The 16,220-nt window shown below is 41.5% G+C and overlaps 2 protein-coding genes across 2 annotated transcripts; both read right to left on the bottom strand.

The window, feature by feature from the left end:
* Window positions 1–272: 272 nt before the first annotated feature.
* Window positions 273–11,004, bottom strand: npc1l1 (NPC1-like 1). Its single transcript, XM_088299178.1, has 21 exons — window positions 10,842–11,004; window positions 9,793–9,954; window positions 8,807–9,712; window positions 8,030–8,323; window positions 7,736–7,959; window positions 7,546–7,646; window positions 6,339–6,511; window positions 6,031–6,159; window positions 5,115–5,297; window positions 4,916–5,030; window positions 4,003–4,268; window positions 3,833–3,922; window positions 3,536–3,726; window positions 3,010–3,137; window positions 2,787–2,916; window positions 2,652–2,707; window positions 2,417–2,567; window positions 2,036–2,267; window positions 1,780–1,893; window positions 1,526–1,688; window positions 273–1,223 (listed from the first exon to the last, which is right to left on the bottom strand). The coding sequence occupies exons 1-21, from the start codon at window positions 10,881–10,883 to the stop codon at window positions 1,006–1,008; spliced, it is 4,068 nt and encodes a 1,355-aa protein (XP_088155304.1). The 5' UTR covers window positions 10,884–11,004; the 3' UTR covers window positions 273–1,005.
* Window positions 11,005–14,424: 3,420 nt separating this feature from the next.
* Window positions 14,425–16,211, bottom strand: nono (non-POU domain containing, octamer-binding). Its single transcript, XM_088299124.1, has one exon. It carries the CDS (start codon window positions 15,934–15,936, stop codon window positions 14,668–14,670), a length of 1,269 nt encoding a protein of 422 aa, XP_088155250.1. The 5' UTR covers window positions 15,937–16,211; the 3' UTR covers window positions 14,425–14,667.
* Between the last annotated feature and the right edge of the window lie 9 nt (window positions 16,212–16,220).

The raw sequence follows: 16,220 nt of genomic DNA, 5'->3' as shown, positions 1-16,220 counted from the left end.
GCCTACCACCAATTTCTTCAGCAGCGGTGCAAGCAAACTGTCATCACAAACGACTTATAGTATACCCTTAAGTGACAGAGTATGCTGTGGTCATTGTTCTCGAAAACTTGTGATTGAGTGATTTGTCCTTCGGGTATCCATTACAGAAAGATGGTGGTGAAGTGACAGCCTCTTGGAGGCACGCTTTATGTAATATAATTAACAATTACTAAATTTAAGATTATATTTTTTTTGAAAAATGCACAATGGAATGTTTTTTTGTGTTTGTTTATTATTGCAATTGATAGTGGCTTTTTAAAATGAATTAACATTAAAAAAAAAACACAGAAGAGACATTTAGTCAGTATTGTGACTAGACAATCAGGTTGTCACTTTTGCCACTCTTGTCTTGTAAGGCCGAACAAATCTTTGCTAGAGTGCAATATGTACAGTTTGGGTGCAAAACTATACTTATTTTCTGCCTCACAAATTAAATATATATATATATAGTATGTAAGTGACAATTCATATTACAAAGCTCCTGCAAAGCAGGCACAAATGTGCAAAATCCAACTTTTCTGTTTGAATTGCATTTTGAGAAAATATTGGAGTGTGTTCATTTTAATTTCAAACGCTGCTAATATTAAGTATCAGTACGTACACAAAATAATTACGGTCCATAAAAAGTACAAAATTCAAGAACATCTGTCAACTTGTCCAGATATTAAAAAGTGAAAGAATAACACTGCAGTGCTAATGAGGAGGTATGTGCTAACGCTTTTCACAATAGTCAGTGTGTGTCAATCAGCGTGAATACACAACTGTGACTAATTGCGTTCAGGCCTACTTGTCCACCTATGCAGGAGTCTAGGTTAATGATTTCCAAATGGAGCTAAATGCACTCGTCGATTCCCTCTATTTGCCATTACTTGTCCGTCTCCAGTTTAGTTTGTTATAGAGGTATTTATTTACTTATCAGAGCTTGATAATAGTCTGTTTGGTTGTTGGAGCTCAAAAACAGTCCATCTACTCCTCTCCCTGCTTGTGTTTCACACTCGGTGATGAACCGTGGGCGTACACGGTAACCTTCGTAGCATTGGAGTGTGGCTCTTCTTTTAACTCATTGTCTTCGTAGCTCATATTATCGTAGAGTTGTCTCATGTTGGTTGTCAGCTCCAATTCCTGGCGGGTCTTTGCTTGTGCTTGCTGAATCTGCAGCAGCACGGCTTTATTCACACCGGGCCCTGTTTCGAGCACAAATGGAGATGAGTGTTTGTACAACATGTACTTCTCATAAAAAGTTAGATATTTAGCTATCTGTTGAATTTCAGGATGACCCTAAAATGCATTACAACCTTAACAGGTGAGCAAAGAGTGCTGAAACATTGAATAGTTAAATGTGCGTTCAAAACTTTGGAGACAGTCCAATTAAATTTACCTGCAAAGGTAAAATGTGTGTATATATATATATATATATATATATATATATATATATATATATATATATATTTTTTTTTTTTTTTTTTAATATAAAAAAGACATTTACCAAAGTAGCTAAGCACCACAGGGAGGAAGATGAGTCCGTGAGCCATCCCCAGAAGTGTGATGACCAGGTTGAGGCGGAAGAAGAAGATCTGGATAAGCTGCGCTTTGGCAAAGGCCAAAACAAGGATGCCGGGCAGGTTGGTCATAGCAACACCAGCAAACACCTTCAAGGTTCAAACCAAACCCTCTTAGACTGGTGGTGGATACAAACTTGGAAATGTCCTTATGTCAATTGTAGCAGACTATTCAACTTACCGCACTGCCCATGTTGGCGGTGGCCTCTTTTGCTCGCTCCACATGTGTGGGCTTTGTACTGAGAGCAAACGATCTGGTCATGTGGGACACAAATTCCACAGAAATGCCAACTGCCTGTAGATAAACGCAATCAAGAGATGACCAACATGGAAAAAAATTGAAACACCAATTAAAAAATTGTATTAATGACTATAACGAAGGTGTATCAGACTGCTTTGATTGTTAGATTCATTGACTATCAAACGTGTTCACTTACTGTAACCAGGTTAATGAGGGCCACTGCGTTGTAATGGATTTCCCAGAGAGTCATGACCCCAACAGTGTCCACAGTGATCATGATGATGGTGATGAGGTTGAGCAGACCGGAGCGCAGGTCCAAGCCCAGAAGCAGACAGCACACAAGGAATGTAGGCAGCAGGCACAGTGAGATGTTGAAGAGGCCCTCTGGCACGATAGTCAGGTACTGCTCGTAGAAAACGTTGGTCACCCTGGGACATGGACACACGGAAACGTTTCAACTCAACGTCACAGGTGGTTTTGAATCAGTCATTTTGCAAACGGAGCAGTGGACCAAAGCAGATCCAGCAGAAGACACTTTCAGGAACAAATGGAGGATCTCAAGAACAAGTGTTCTCACGTGTAAGGGAAGACTTCAAAGTCCGGAGCGGTTCCATTTATCTTCCTCATGCCCTTGGTGATGTCGTAGGCTAGCTCTCTGGCCCTCAGTAGTGCTGCAGTGAACTCCTGAGAGTTGGTCAGAGGCGTGTGGTAAGCCATGAAACGAGAAGCTGCGAGCGCAGAGAGAAAGCGCCGTCACGTACGGTAAATCTCTTTGGGGAAACGCTTTGGTCTTGACTTTTGAGTTGTCTCACCAATAATTTCGCCGCTGTCGTCTTTCACCACAGCCGTGTCATAGGCTCCCAGTCCGCTTTACAATGAAATCACAAGCAAGTGAGTATGTAGTTTATCCGTTGTGATGCGTTTGTGTGTATATGGACAATACACACCCTTTGGGACACTGCAGGTCAGGCCTGTTACCCAAGAAGTTTGGAAGAAAGCGATTGAACTGGTCCACAGTGGGCCGGAGGACGCCATCTAAGGGGTTCGACATACACTTTCGTCCACAGAGGAAAGGAGCTATGAGGACATAAGGGAAGGATGGATCATTATAAAGTCCCCAAAACACAATTGGCAGATAAGAAGAGAATGTGCTTTATCAGCGATGCTCACATTTGTCTGCAGGACAGAAATTCCCAGCATTTGGACCAAAGCTATAAAGTCGACAACATCTGGATCCTGGGTTCAACCAGTCGATGAAATCATCTACCCAGGAGTTGGCAGAGATGCCAATGTATGATCTGCATACCACATAATAACATGATGGAAATTAAATCATGTAAACATTAACGGAATAGAAAGTTCAATGAAAAACATCTATGTGTAAAACATGTTTAAGTTGTCACTTTTAAATTCTGCCAAATTTGCTTTGTCAAGTTTTTGAATGAAGTCTCAAATGAATAATTGCTTCTAATCTTAGCACAATCGGTGACAGGTGACCTTTATCAAGTCAGAGCATATCACGTAACTGACATTTTTGCTATCAGATCAGATTGTGAGGACGCAAAAGGTGCTATGACGATATCAGTAAGTTCAAGGATGAGTCAAGTAGTAGAATAATCTGAAAGCTTTTCAGAGTGTCGCATCAAAGGACAGCCTGAAATCTGAGTGGCAACATTTGGAATGCAAATGGACTTACAGTTCGGGGTGATTGGCGGCATATTGAATCTTTTGGATCATTGAGAACTGGTCACAGCCTACACTGGAACATATTGCGTTCATGCCCGCCACTGTGGTAAAATTGAAGCCTCTTTTTGTTACAAAATAAACGGGCACGCCGACTTCCAAATATTTGTATAAATACTGGAAATAATCCAGCATATACGAGCCCTGTAACACAAGAAAACACATTTGTGAGGCGACATAAAGAGCGCAAAAACAATGATTATATACTTTATATGCGGTATGTTGTGCAGTACAGGCAAGCTGCGCTGACCTTGGGCATAGCAAGTTCCTGATCCAGACCCACTGTTACGTTGAACATGAGGTACAGAGAAGCACTGAACATGAAGAGGAACACCAACATCTGGAGAGAAAATGAACACCTGCTGAACCTGATCAACGTTGTGATCTAAAAATCATGTCAGTAACTTTTCGAGGTCATACCACAATGAATCTCATGTAACGGTTCAGCAGCACGGGGGCGTAATAGTTCCTCATGAGGGGCAACAGGAAGCCCTCGTTGGGCTTGTTGGATTTCTGGGTCTCCACGGTGACGCAGCAAAGCAGCTCACAGCGGTTGTTGTCTTGGCGCCGGGCGTCCAGGGACAGCAGTGCCACAAACGCTGTCATCTGGAGGACAAAGTCCATAAGCACAGCCAAAGCGGCGTACAAAGCAAACGTCTTCACTGCAGGCATGGTGGATAGGGCCCCTTGGAGAAAAAAAACAAAAAAACAACACGACATGACACTGTACAACAGCATATAACAGCCATTTAGAAATGAACAATATGTTATGCATTGATGAAGCAGAGTCCAGAACATCAGAATAGTCTTGGAGGTCACAATTGGAAGTTTACACAAGAGCTATCATGAGCTTGCAAACATAGTCATGCTCCATTTGCTTCACACATTCAGAGCGGTTTTAATTTAGTGGTGTGAAACTGCATTGCATCTGAATGAAGCACATTTATTACGTAATATAGTCCCTGTATGTAGTGATGGGTAAATGAAGCTTTAAATCTGCTTCATGAACCAGTTGTAGTACTTTTGGACTCCAGTAGATGGCACTCTCTGTTCAACATTGGGCTGAAAGCACACTGACTTGCCATTTTTTAAACCCAAGATTTAAAACAACAGTGCCTTTTAGAGGACTCAAAAATACAACAAGTGGTTCAGGAAGCGAATTTGAAGCTTCATTTTCCCATCACTAACTATATGCACGCACTGCCAAAAACATTTAATACGTCTCGGATGGTGTCAATCAAATCGGCCTTCTGTTTTTCATAGGCTTAGTTTATAAACTCATTATTTCCAGCAAGTGTTCATTTTCTTTGTGAATTTGTTTAAAGTACCTTACCTAAAAAGAAGCAAACAGACTCAGAGAGACTACAGAGGAGCATGCTGGGAGCAACGCTTCCAAGCACACGGCCAATCTGCTGCTCCCTTTTCTCTCCAGGCTTCCGCACATCTCGCTGTCCATTATGAACACAAATGTTTTTTTCAACCAGTATAATAACGCTAAAAATATGACATAGATGCTAGAGAAAGATAAACACCTGGTACTCCAGAACAAATATGAAGATGTTGTCAGCTCCAACAGCAAGGACCAGAAACGGTACGACCTGCAGGATGACCAACGAGGATGGAACGCCGATCCAAGAGTAGAAGCCCATGGAGGCCAGCACTGAGCATGCAACCACCAAAATCCCACCGAGACCCACAAGAAACTTTGAGTCCACCTACAGAACGAGAAAGAGGGAATCAATTTCATGTCTTTCCCTGTATCATATCTTTATTTTATCAGTAAATGTACAGCTCTGGGCGGAGATATTGACGATATGGTTTGCGACTTATATCACTGATGTGGTAAGAAATTCATTGATGCACTGCACTATGAAGAGGCTGCCTTTCAACACCTTCGAGACTTTTGAGCCACTTTAAAGGGGAAGTTGACCTTAAATATTCTTTGCAATAAAATGTTCTGTGCGCCTTGACCCGTCAAAACATAACATTCTAATTAATATTGCATTTGAGGAATACGAGTTAGGCAGCAAAATCCAGCTGTTTTTAGCCATTTCAGGGGTGGGCGGTTTGTCATTTCTGTTGACTGAAAATGATATCACAGTTGCTCAGGGCTCAGGTAACGGTGACCATGGATCACCTGTTTTCTGAAGCTGAGCCACGATTGATTGACATGCCGGAAAATGGCCGACTCTGGGATGTTCAAAAACGGGTGGATTTTACTGCTTTACTGCACAAATGGAATATTAATCAGAATGTTTTGACTAGTGGGCCTGCAAAGTAAAAAAAAAAATTTGGGTGTTGACTTCCCCTTTAAACAACCAACAGGACTCATATGGCATTCACATGGTTTGAAATACAATAAATGCTCTCGATTTTAAAACTTGTTATCCTGTTCACAGTGACGGCACGGGCTGGCACCGAACAGACCATGCCATGTTGAAGTCTCACCAGTATGCGGCTCCAAGAAGAATACTCCCCCAGAGCGACAGCGATGTAAATAAAGATTACAGCGTAGCTGATCATGAAGATGGGAATATCCTCTGCTGTTGTCCGATTGATCTCATCCTCCAGTGACCTCTGTAGATATCAACACTTAGTCACAAATTATAACCACCCTTCGTGTATATGATCTTTCTGCGAATATGAGCTTGATTAGAAATAAAAAGAAAAAAATGAAGACATAAATGGTTTTCACAAGCTTTAGTTTTTCTACTGGAAATTGTTGTCATTTGTGTTTTTACAGATTTTTAACGCACCTCTGCCATGTATGCAAACGTAAAGTTGGCATTCGGGTCCCTCTGGTAGTCTTGGACAATTTTCAGAAATTCTTTCTCCCACTGCATGGCGACGTTGAACTTGACGTTGGTCCGTGGATAGTTGTTGAGTGAGAAGGTCAAAATGAAGGCCTCCGCATTGGTGTACTCGTCACCTGGAAGAGCAAGCATGTTTATTAAAGGCGGGAAGTTGCACATGACCGGTGTCTCACGATTCACCATATGAGACAACGTCCATGTGTACATCTTACAAATGTCCATTTCTTCAACATTTTAGGAACAAAAAATTATCCATTGCATGCATAGTCCTGAGCCTTGAATTTTTGGAATCAGATTCCAAATTCTGATTCCGATTTATTCTGCTGATTCAAAATCGACATGCAAATGGCAGTTAGCTTGAGGGTTGTTTGTCTCGGTAGAGAAAACCTGCTGGACCCAACCGTCCTCCGTCTTCGTCCTTTTACAGCAAATCAGTCCTTGCATTTAACCGATTTCAAAATTCGCTACAAAACACCTGAGTAAAAGCCACAATGGCTATATTTAGTCCGTAATTAATTTGTACTAACTTCGCTGCTTTATTGTGACGCTCACGAGGCAGTGAGGGACATTTGCACTTTTATTATTTTAAGCGATAGAATAAGATCACATTCAGTTACATTTATTCATTGACGAAGTGTATGGAAGCCATTTTTCAATGACAATGTCACATCAAAACTAAAATGATTACAAAACAGCAAACTGAATAGCATATTCACAAATAATAAAACAACGAAATAAAGATTGAAGAAATATAATTGACACAGAACATGCATTTTAAATGCTATTTACACTCCTTTGTGCCATAAAGCATCCTGGGAGTGCATTGTACCTTCCTAGACTCTTGTGGTCACAGGAGGCAAATTCACTGATGAGGACCGAGGTCGCACTGTAGAGATGATTGTATTTACTGAACTTCATCCTTGTGCCCAAATTAAACACAACTTAAAATGCTTATTTTGGCTCTCAATTGCTTCTTCACAAAGACCTGCTAGTGCTCAATTGCTCAGTGGAGCCCACGCATGTGAGAGAGAGAGGGGGAAAGAGAGTGATAGAGAGAGAGTGAGAGAGAGAGATGGACGGATCCTTCCATCCAAAGGACGGGATGCCCATCTCTGCTTGTTTCCACAGGTTGGCGCTACAGGCCACTCACCCTGGTAACCGCCGACAGCCAGAAAAGGAAAGACTGGAGCTCCATAGTCAGCCATGCAACTCAGTCCCAAATCAGTGATGTCTTTGAATGACAGAGGTGAACTTGAGAAGGCAGAGAAGAGAAGACAAATGTTGCTGAGCCAATGTGAGTTTAGCACTTTGCATCCGCCTTCGGAAATAAGAGCGCTTACTTGAGGCAGTAGATGAGGTGATCTCTCCAATCCACCTCCTTGGTCACCCCCAGCTCAGTCATGTTCACCTTGGCGTTGATGTTGTCCAGGCTGTTTTGGAAGTATTGTGGTAGACTGTTGACCGCGCAGTCAGTTAGGGAGGAGTTGTTGGGGTTCAGCGGCGCAAAACACACGTCCTTCAGACTTGTTGTGCGATTTAGGTCCTCTGACCAGAACTCAATGTTCTAGAAAAATCAGAGGTATTGAATTGTCAACACCGCAGGGGAGACCTGCTTGTGCTTCTGTGATGTTTACCTGTATTTTTTTCTGGAGAAGCAGCATTTCAATGATGAGCTCTTTGGAGACAAGTCCACTAAAGTTCTGCGACCCAAAGAGCAAAGAGTCATAAATGTGGCCTTTTCTGCCAGGTGCTGTCAAAATTAGCTGGTTGGTCCTGAAGAAAGGGCCGAAGTGTTTATCGTGGAAATCCTTCTCCTGACGAGCGCGGCTGTTGGGAGCCGACCAGAGCTCCACTGGGTCAGTGGTGAGCTCAATGAACATGAGGCCGGTGGCGAATGCCAGGACAACGACGGCCGACACCAGGAGCACCTTGGATGGGGAGGACAGATGAACAAGTCAGACGACTGCGTGGCAACGAGCATCTTGATACAAGAAGAAATTGATCTTATGTGAAACGGGAAATGTCCTGCTTCGGTTTTGGTTGGACGAACGATTGCAAATTAAATGTTTCTATCAATTATTCCACCGATTAATTGAATATATATTGATCCTACATATTGATCTATCGTTTGTCTACAGGTTTGTGTATCAATAAAATATTGTAAGAACATTGCTAAATAAATTTTTGTCCATATGTTAGTGTTTCAACAAAGTATTGTAAGAAAGAATATGATAAATCTTGATAACAATCTTGTTTGTGCTGTATATTGGTGTATAGATACAGTAATATTATTATTTAGATATTTTTAATTATATGTTGGTCTAATTTGATACAATGATGATGATGATACTAAACAACAATAAGGCACATGAGTATCTGATATTTTTTGGAGATACTTTGGGAGAACTAACCGTGAGGGGATAAGTAGCCATGAACGTTCCCCATTTTTGAAACAGAGAACTCAGGAAGGCCTGAGCAGCCATGCTGTTCTTGTCGGCACATGTCACTTCTGACGGATGAATGACCCGCTGACTGACATCGTTCCAGTTCTGATCTTTGCCCTTCCTCTTCTTTTTCTCTTCATCCTGCTTCTTTTGCGACTTGACCAAGCAAGAGACCAAGAGGAAGAAGAGGAAGGAAAAGATCAGGAGACAGAATAAGATGATAGAAATGACAAGGAAGCCGTCTGTGCCCAAAAGTCTGAAGGGTCCTGGTGGCAGTGGAGGGGGTGGGACTACAGGACATGATCCTTTGCAGTCCTGACACGAGCACACCTGACCCCCGGACGGCGTGGTCTCGTTGCACTTTAAGGCTCTCCCACTGTAAGGAATCACACCCTCGGGTACTCCCTCTGTTTCTCCCGGTTTGATGAGCCTGAAATCAATGTCCAGTGGAGCCAGACCGTTGCTTGAATCTCCCTGGAAGTCGTACCAGCGCTGGGGGGTGCACAACTTGGCACCGTAGCGGCCGCACATGGTGGCAATGGCAAATCCTCCTGTGGCAGGGATCCGGACATTTTGACACGACTGAAAGGCACGGTCTGCGAAGCTGGTGGCGAGGTATGCCTGGTACTCCACCACGGCCTCTTTGGTCTTCCCCAGGTGGGTAACATTCATGACCTTTGTGACTTTGACTGTCTGGCTCTGGTTTGGGCTGCAGGTGTTGATGCAGTGCAGGTGGGCAAAGTTTTCAGCACAAGAAGGGCAGCGCACCAGCAGGGCCTTAGACAAAGTCAAACTCATTTCCAAGGATGACAGCTGCTTAATGGAGCAACAGGCAAACGTGCTGCCAACTCCGTTGTCCAACATGGGACACACCTGCATATTCGGAACAGGTTTAATAAATTAATAGTTGTTATGTTTGATGTTAGTTTTACTTTCGTTCCATCACTACAGACCTCTTTGAATTTACGGTAGTGTTCTCCCGTCAGTTCCCGGGCTTGGCTATAATTTCGGCAGGGGACAATGGGAGGGATGAGGGTCTCTCCCAGTGAAGGGTTCTTGCCACATTCTTCGTAGAAAGCACAGTAGCCGGGTTGATGCTCAGCATGTGACAGCACCTGTACAGTGGAATGAGAACAGATCTTTTAGGGAGGGAAAGGTTTTGTTTAATTTATTTCAATAAATTTGGATTGAAACTTATTCAAACCTTATTGGAACCCAATTACTGTGTGTGAATGCCCATTGGGATTTAACACAACATGTTCATCTGCATCCATGCCCTTCTACTTCTACTACACTTTCTGTACCCTGCAACACTGATTTAAATTGCTGGTGAAATTTAAAAAAAAATGTTGATATTTTCAAATAGAAACTAGAGTTGGTCAGATTTGTCATGACATAGCTTCACGCTTCTAAAGATGTCAAAACTAAAGCCCATAAACATACCAGAAAGGTTATCGTCATGGCTTCGGGACTGTACTGTGCCCCGACGTAATCAACGTCTTAACAGAAATGATGAACAGCAGAATTTCAAGGTAGATTAATTTGACATTTATGATAATGAAAGCAAATGTTTACATCCCATGACACATGAACGACATACAAAAGTATGATCATTAATAGTACTGAAAAGCATATGCCCATACAGATCTTTACTATCCGGTCAATTTTGTTAAGCACTTGGTTTTCAGAGAATAGTAAATAAATCAATGTATTTATAGATATATTTATTATATATATATATATATATATATATATATATATTCATTAAACAAACGAAATAGAAATATGCTGATGACGCATATGCTTTTTTTTTTACATCCCATTTAAATACAGTAATACTGTTGTACTAATATCGACACCAACTGATTAATGTAAACTTTAAAAAAAAACACCTCTTTAAAGTGTCTAAATTTGTGATTCACGGGTTTCAGAGTACAGCATGTGAAGTATAAGCAAAGTGATGCTATAAAAGAGTCAGCAATACTAATAAAGACAGTCTCACCGTGCATGCCAGAAAAAAGATCAGGACTGCGACAACACCCATGACTTTTGCTGTTTTAGCCACAAAACGGGTCCTCACTCAGGCACAATAGAAGCGTGATGATCACGGCTGTCCCTGCATTTGAACATCCGCTTCAAGGGAAGACCGACTCGTCCTGTCTGCCTGTCGCCCCTCTGCCCGTCTAACTGATCACTGCTGTGAATGCACAAACATTTCCAGTTTCAGCACTCCTATGATGTCACTGTCTTATCTGGTCTGATGCCTGGCCTGGCCAATGGCAGTTACGGTTGATCAATAATATTGTCTGATGATTAACTCAAGAGGGATGTTGATAGGGTTGCCTGGGAGATGCGGACCTGTCAGAATCTAGAATATCAACCACACCCTGTGGACTACCTTTTTCTAACCATGCACAGATTAAATATAATGTGAATGAATTCAATCAGGTCAATTCAGATCATTGAGCTTCCTGCTGGCAGCTTGTTTCTGTTGCTCACACTGACAGAACTATAATTACCCACACGCCAAGTCTGTACACTCGGACCTTTAGACCAGAGATTCCCAAGAAGGGTGCCGTGGCACACTCGTATGACGTGAGAGGTCATCTGCGGAGCTGCGAGAAATGATTCTCCTTCAATTAATTTGTTCGAAGTTTTAATATCTGACATTTTTCGGGAATTTTCACATGACTGTAGTATTCTTAGAGCCCTATGTACTCTGCCACATTTTTTGTACATCAAAAACACATTTAAAGAATAGAAAATAGATCTGAATGCAAACTCTAAAACAATCTGTCTTAAGTACAGAACAGTTGATTCTTTGAGTCAATATCAATCAAAATCATTCATTTCACACCGTAGCATGGAAACAACATGGCCCAGTGGAGTTACCGCTTGCAAGACATGGCTTTCTGCGAATTAGTGATAGATAGGATCGTTCTTTTAGGTCAACTGCATTATTACAATAAGCCCATCAAAAACAATTGTCCAAAAGATTTTTGAAAGTCAATAGCGAGGTAGTATGTTCAGGAAAATCCCTCGTCCATCTGACACTGGCTGCTGATTGGTCGCTCGAGACGATTTGGCTGAGCTCAAATGAACTGCAAAAAGACATGCCATGATATGTTTCCAAAATAAAACGGGTGCCTTGACTCATTAAATTTTAGGAAACTGCTTAACGACCACCGTTTGTATGATTCCGATGAGTGCAACATTCCGTTGTTCATCAACACAACTCTGGACATAAATGACCGTAGCAATTATTTCCTACAATCAAAGATTAAATCTGTAATTATCATTGTTATCGTATGTCAAGGTCAAAGCTGTGATAAAACTGACAAGCCAAGCTGCATGTTGCATGTGTGTGAAGAGCAAAGGTGCGCAAGCATTTGGAACAATGATAAAACTTAATGGGAGAAAAAGACAAGAACAAATGCCACAGAAAGAATATATTATTTTTTGATTATTGTAATATTACAATAATCAAAAAATAATATATTTTAATATTTTAAAGGGAGCTGCACTGTCACAATTGCAACCAAATATTGTAATTTATTGGGTGCAGAACTGTGCAGCATCATTTACAGCTGTGTTTGTCCCACAGCTTAACAGCGCAATGGAAAATAAAGAACACCTCACAGTATGATTTTTTTTTTTTTAGACAAAGTCACATTAAAAATCTAATTTTAAACATCAATCAATAAAATACATTTATGAACACTCCTCAGTGATGTGTCAGTTACACTGTCTTGTGTTTCTATTGCAATACAATCCACAAAAAAGTGGCCATTTGTAATCAAAGGTTTAAATGCCCAATTAATTAATTAAAAATGTTGAACCTGAATAAGGTCAGCATTAACAAAATTGTTCTTAGTACATGTCAAAAGCCTATTTGACATTTTTGACACTGCTCTAAACCTCATAATATATATGATACATTAATACAGTTTACATAAATTATTTGAGAACGCATTCAAAATAAGTTTAAAAGTTATAATTCCCTTTTGCTGTTTTTAAATAGTAGCTGTCTGGTATTTTCACTTTCATTTTTAGGGTCATAGGCCCTAATTTAAAATGAGCATTCTAATAACAGAATTTAAAAAAAGAAAATTACATTTTGTTACTAGAACTTCTTGTTTAAAAATCTAAATGATGCTAATGACACTTGTTTGTAGAGTGTTAATTGTGTTCTAACCACGCCTTTTTTCCCCATTTTACAATTAATTAATCATTCTATACATTACGCTGATGGACTTGAGGGGACGCTTCGTCTCAGCAAGATTTGAGCTATCACCCACTAAACTGTCTGAAAAGAAGCCCCTCAACAATGTGCAATTGCCATCAATTTAGACCGCTCTTGTGAAGAAGCAATACACACAGCTGAACATGTAAATCTGACCTGACCTGTGCACAACTCCTCAGTTTGAGTTCCATCCCACAGGACAAAGTTCACATTAGATTAGAGATATACATCTCTTTAAAAAAAGAAATCAAATCAGAAAGAAAACGTTGAAACTGGCCGAGCACAGCATCAGCTGAAACGCAGACATCACCTTTGACCTCAGTAGGTGTGCACGCTTGTATTTCCTCGCCAATAAAAGTATGTCACCAAAATATTGTTTTTCTAGAGGTGAGGTTTTTGATTGTGAAGTGATTATGTAATTCCTCTAAACTTTATTTTTAGTATCAATGAGTATACACTATAGGTTAGTTGATGGTTCAAATTCATTTTGAGCCTTCAATAGACAAAGAGTTCATTATTTTTACTTGCGATTGCAGTAAAGGGGTTCTAAGAAGAGAAAACTTCAATATTTTTGTTAAAAAAACAGGTTTTATTTCAGAATCAATATTTTCAATGGCATTGTGTACTACTGCAAATGTGAGGCATTTATTTAAAAGTACTTTTTGACAATTTATATATAAAAACAAAAAAAACACCTCACAAATAAATGAGTACACAAATGAAAATCTAGCTGAGGTACTTTAAAAAAATTATCAACCACAGAAAAGTCTAGTGATTACAAAAATTAAGACATTTTCTGCGAAAATGTCTTCAACACATTTAAAAAAGGTGTGTGGGTTTGTCTGATTTAAAATATGTAAACATCTCATAGCAGGAAATAATTTTCAATGACTCACAAATTTTGCAGACTGAGACACACCTGCGGGAATACAGTAGCAGTTCTTGAAGCAATGACTCATGATTAAGCTGGCATGTTCTGATCAATAATAGTGCCCTTTCCCTTCACTGATTAGAAACCAACAAGTAGAACTCTGTCTGTGTTTCGTGGTCCTATATATAGCTGGCCAAATAATTACTAAAAATTCCCTCAAAAGATCCCTAAAGTATATTTAAAAAATATGTTGTTGGTTTTGTTTACACACAGTACTTACACAATGTGACTAATTGCACGAATTGTCGAAGATGAACTAGCTACTCATTGACATCAATACATTGTTGTCAGAACTGTAATGCCAATCAGACCAACTGCCGTGACAAACTCAGCTTATTTAGCGATCTCCATAATGTGTTTTTTTTTCAAAAGAAAGCAGAAGAAAAAAAATAAAATCAGCCCTCTCTCTCATAGATGTTTTCATACAGAATTTAATAAACAAAAACAACAAATTTAATGATCTTTTAGTATCCATACGATAAGGTAAGAAGTAAAACAGATGGCTCAAGTGAAAAGTTTACTTCTAAAAATGCAAATTCAAAAGTACAACGTAAGGAAAAATAAACATGCCACTTATTAAAGCACAAAAGTAAATCTTTTAAATGTGACATTTGTGAACTTAAAAAAAAATACAGTTGATTATGAAAACAGGATTTAAAATCTACGTTGCTTATTTGGTACATAGTCCCCTGGTCCAGGGAGGCCTCTGGGGAAGCCGCCCTGACCTCCAGGCATGTTGGCATTGCCTTGGCCCACCATGTGAGGAGCGTTGTCTGCCGTCATGCCAGAGGAGCCCATGTGCATCCTCATGTCTTGCTCTCGGCTCTCTCCCTGGTAGCCGCCCCTGAAGCCCTCCTGTTGACGCTTCATCATCTCCTCGTTGCGCATGCGCATCTCCTCATCCCTCCGCCGCCGTTCCTCCTCTTGCCGGAGCTCGGCCTGCTTTCTCTTCTGCACCTCTTGGCTATGGAGTTCCTCCATCCTACGCAACTCCTCCTGCCGCCTCAGCAGGTCTTGTCTCATCAGCATTACCTGATGCTCGTGTCGGGCCGCCTCCATCTCGGCCTCCAGCTTCTCCTGGGCCTCTTTCATGTTGCGGTCTACCATCTCGTACTGCTGCTTCTCCATCTCCATCAGGGCCTTCCAACGCATGGCATATTCATACTCGAAGGAGCCCGGCTGAGCGAATCGTGGAGGCTGCTCACGCTCTTTATGGTACTGCTGGTTCTTGTTGATGAGTTTTTCGGACAGACCCTCCTCATCATCCAGCTGCTCCATTGGCTCCACGGTAACAGGGCGAGGGAAGGAAGTAAGCAGATAGGCACCATCGTTGCATTTATCCAGAGCCTTTCTTGCAGCTGGTTTGGAGGTGTACTCGACTATCCCCTTACCAGTGGGCCTCCCTCGGTCGTCCACGATGATCACAGCTCGCTCAATCTGTCCAAACACTGAGAAGGCCTCCTCCAGCAGCTCGTTGGACACAAAGTCTGGAAGATTCTTCACAGAGAGAGCAGCGCCGTGTGTTGCAAATCTAACTCGGATGGGTCTACCTCTGAACGGCGCATCATCAAGCTCAGCTCTGGCGATCTCTGCGATGATTCTAGTCTCCAGTCGGATGAAGCCGAAACCTCTGTCCTTATTGACAAAAACCTCGGTGGCCTTGCCATACTTTGCAAACAGCTTTTCAATCTCCTCCTCCGTGACGCCGGTAGGCAGGTTTCCTACAAATAGCCTACTGCGCTGGGTGAAGGTTTTCTCACCGGGCTTCCTGAAGCTTTGCAAGTCCAGTGTTAAGGCCTCGTTCGGGCGCGTAGTGTCGCTCGGCTCCTGGCCGTTGGCATTTCCCCCTTGTTTCTTCTGCTCTGCCTGACCAGACTGACGGTTAGGACCATGGTTCTGGTGAGGGCCCCTGTTTCCTTGCATTTTTGTAGCAACTGACTAAGAAACAGAGTCGATAAATCGACCAAATCTCTGTGCAGAAAGCGGCGTACAAAGATGAACAAAAAATGGCGAGCCTTGCGTGTTGCGGCGACCCTATTGTGACGTCACACTAACGCGACGAATATATTTGAAACTTGACAGTTTATCGCGACTGTGGAAAAGAATTGCGACCCTTTCGTTTGCGGGGGTAATTTTACTTTTTTCACAGTGCTTTCATCAAACCATCAATGCGTTTGTAGCATGCGCCGTCTTTCTAGAAAGTGGTA

The sequence above is a fragment of the Idiotropiscis lumnitzeri genome, chromosome 1 (assembly GCF_059441095.1).
Source record: "Idiotropiscis lumnitzeri isolate Australia: NSW breed Sydney's pygmy pipehorse chromosome 1, RoL_Ilum_1.0, whole genome shotgun sequence".
NCBI lineage: Eukaryota > Metazoa > Chordata > Actinopteri > Syngnathiformes > Syngnathidae > Idiotropiscis > Idiotropiscis lumnitzeri.
Note: the sequence above shows the minus strand (reverse complement) of the source record. Positions and strands in the feature narration are given on the sequence as shown.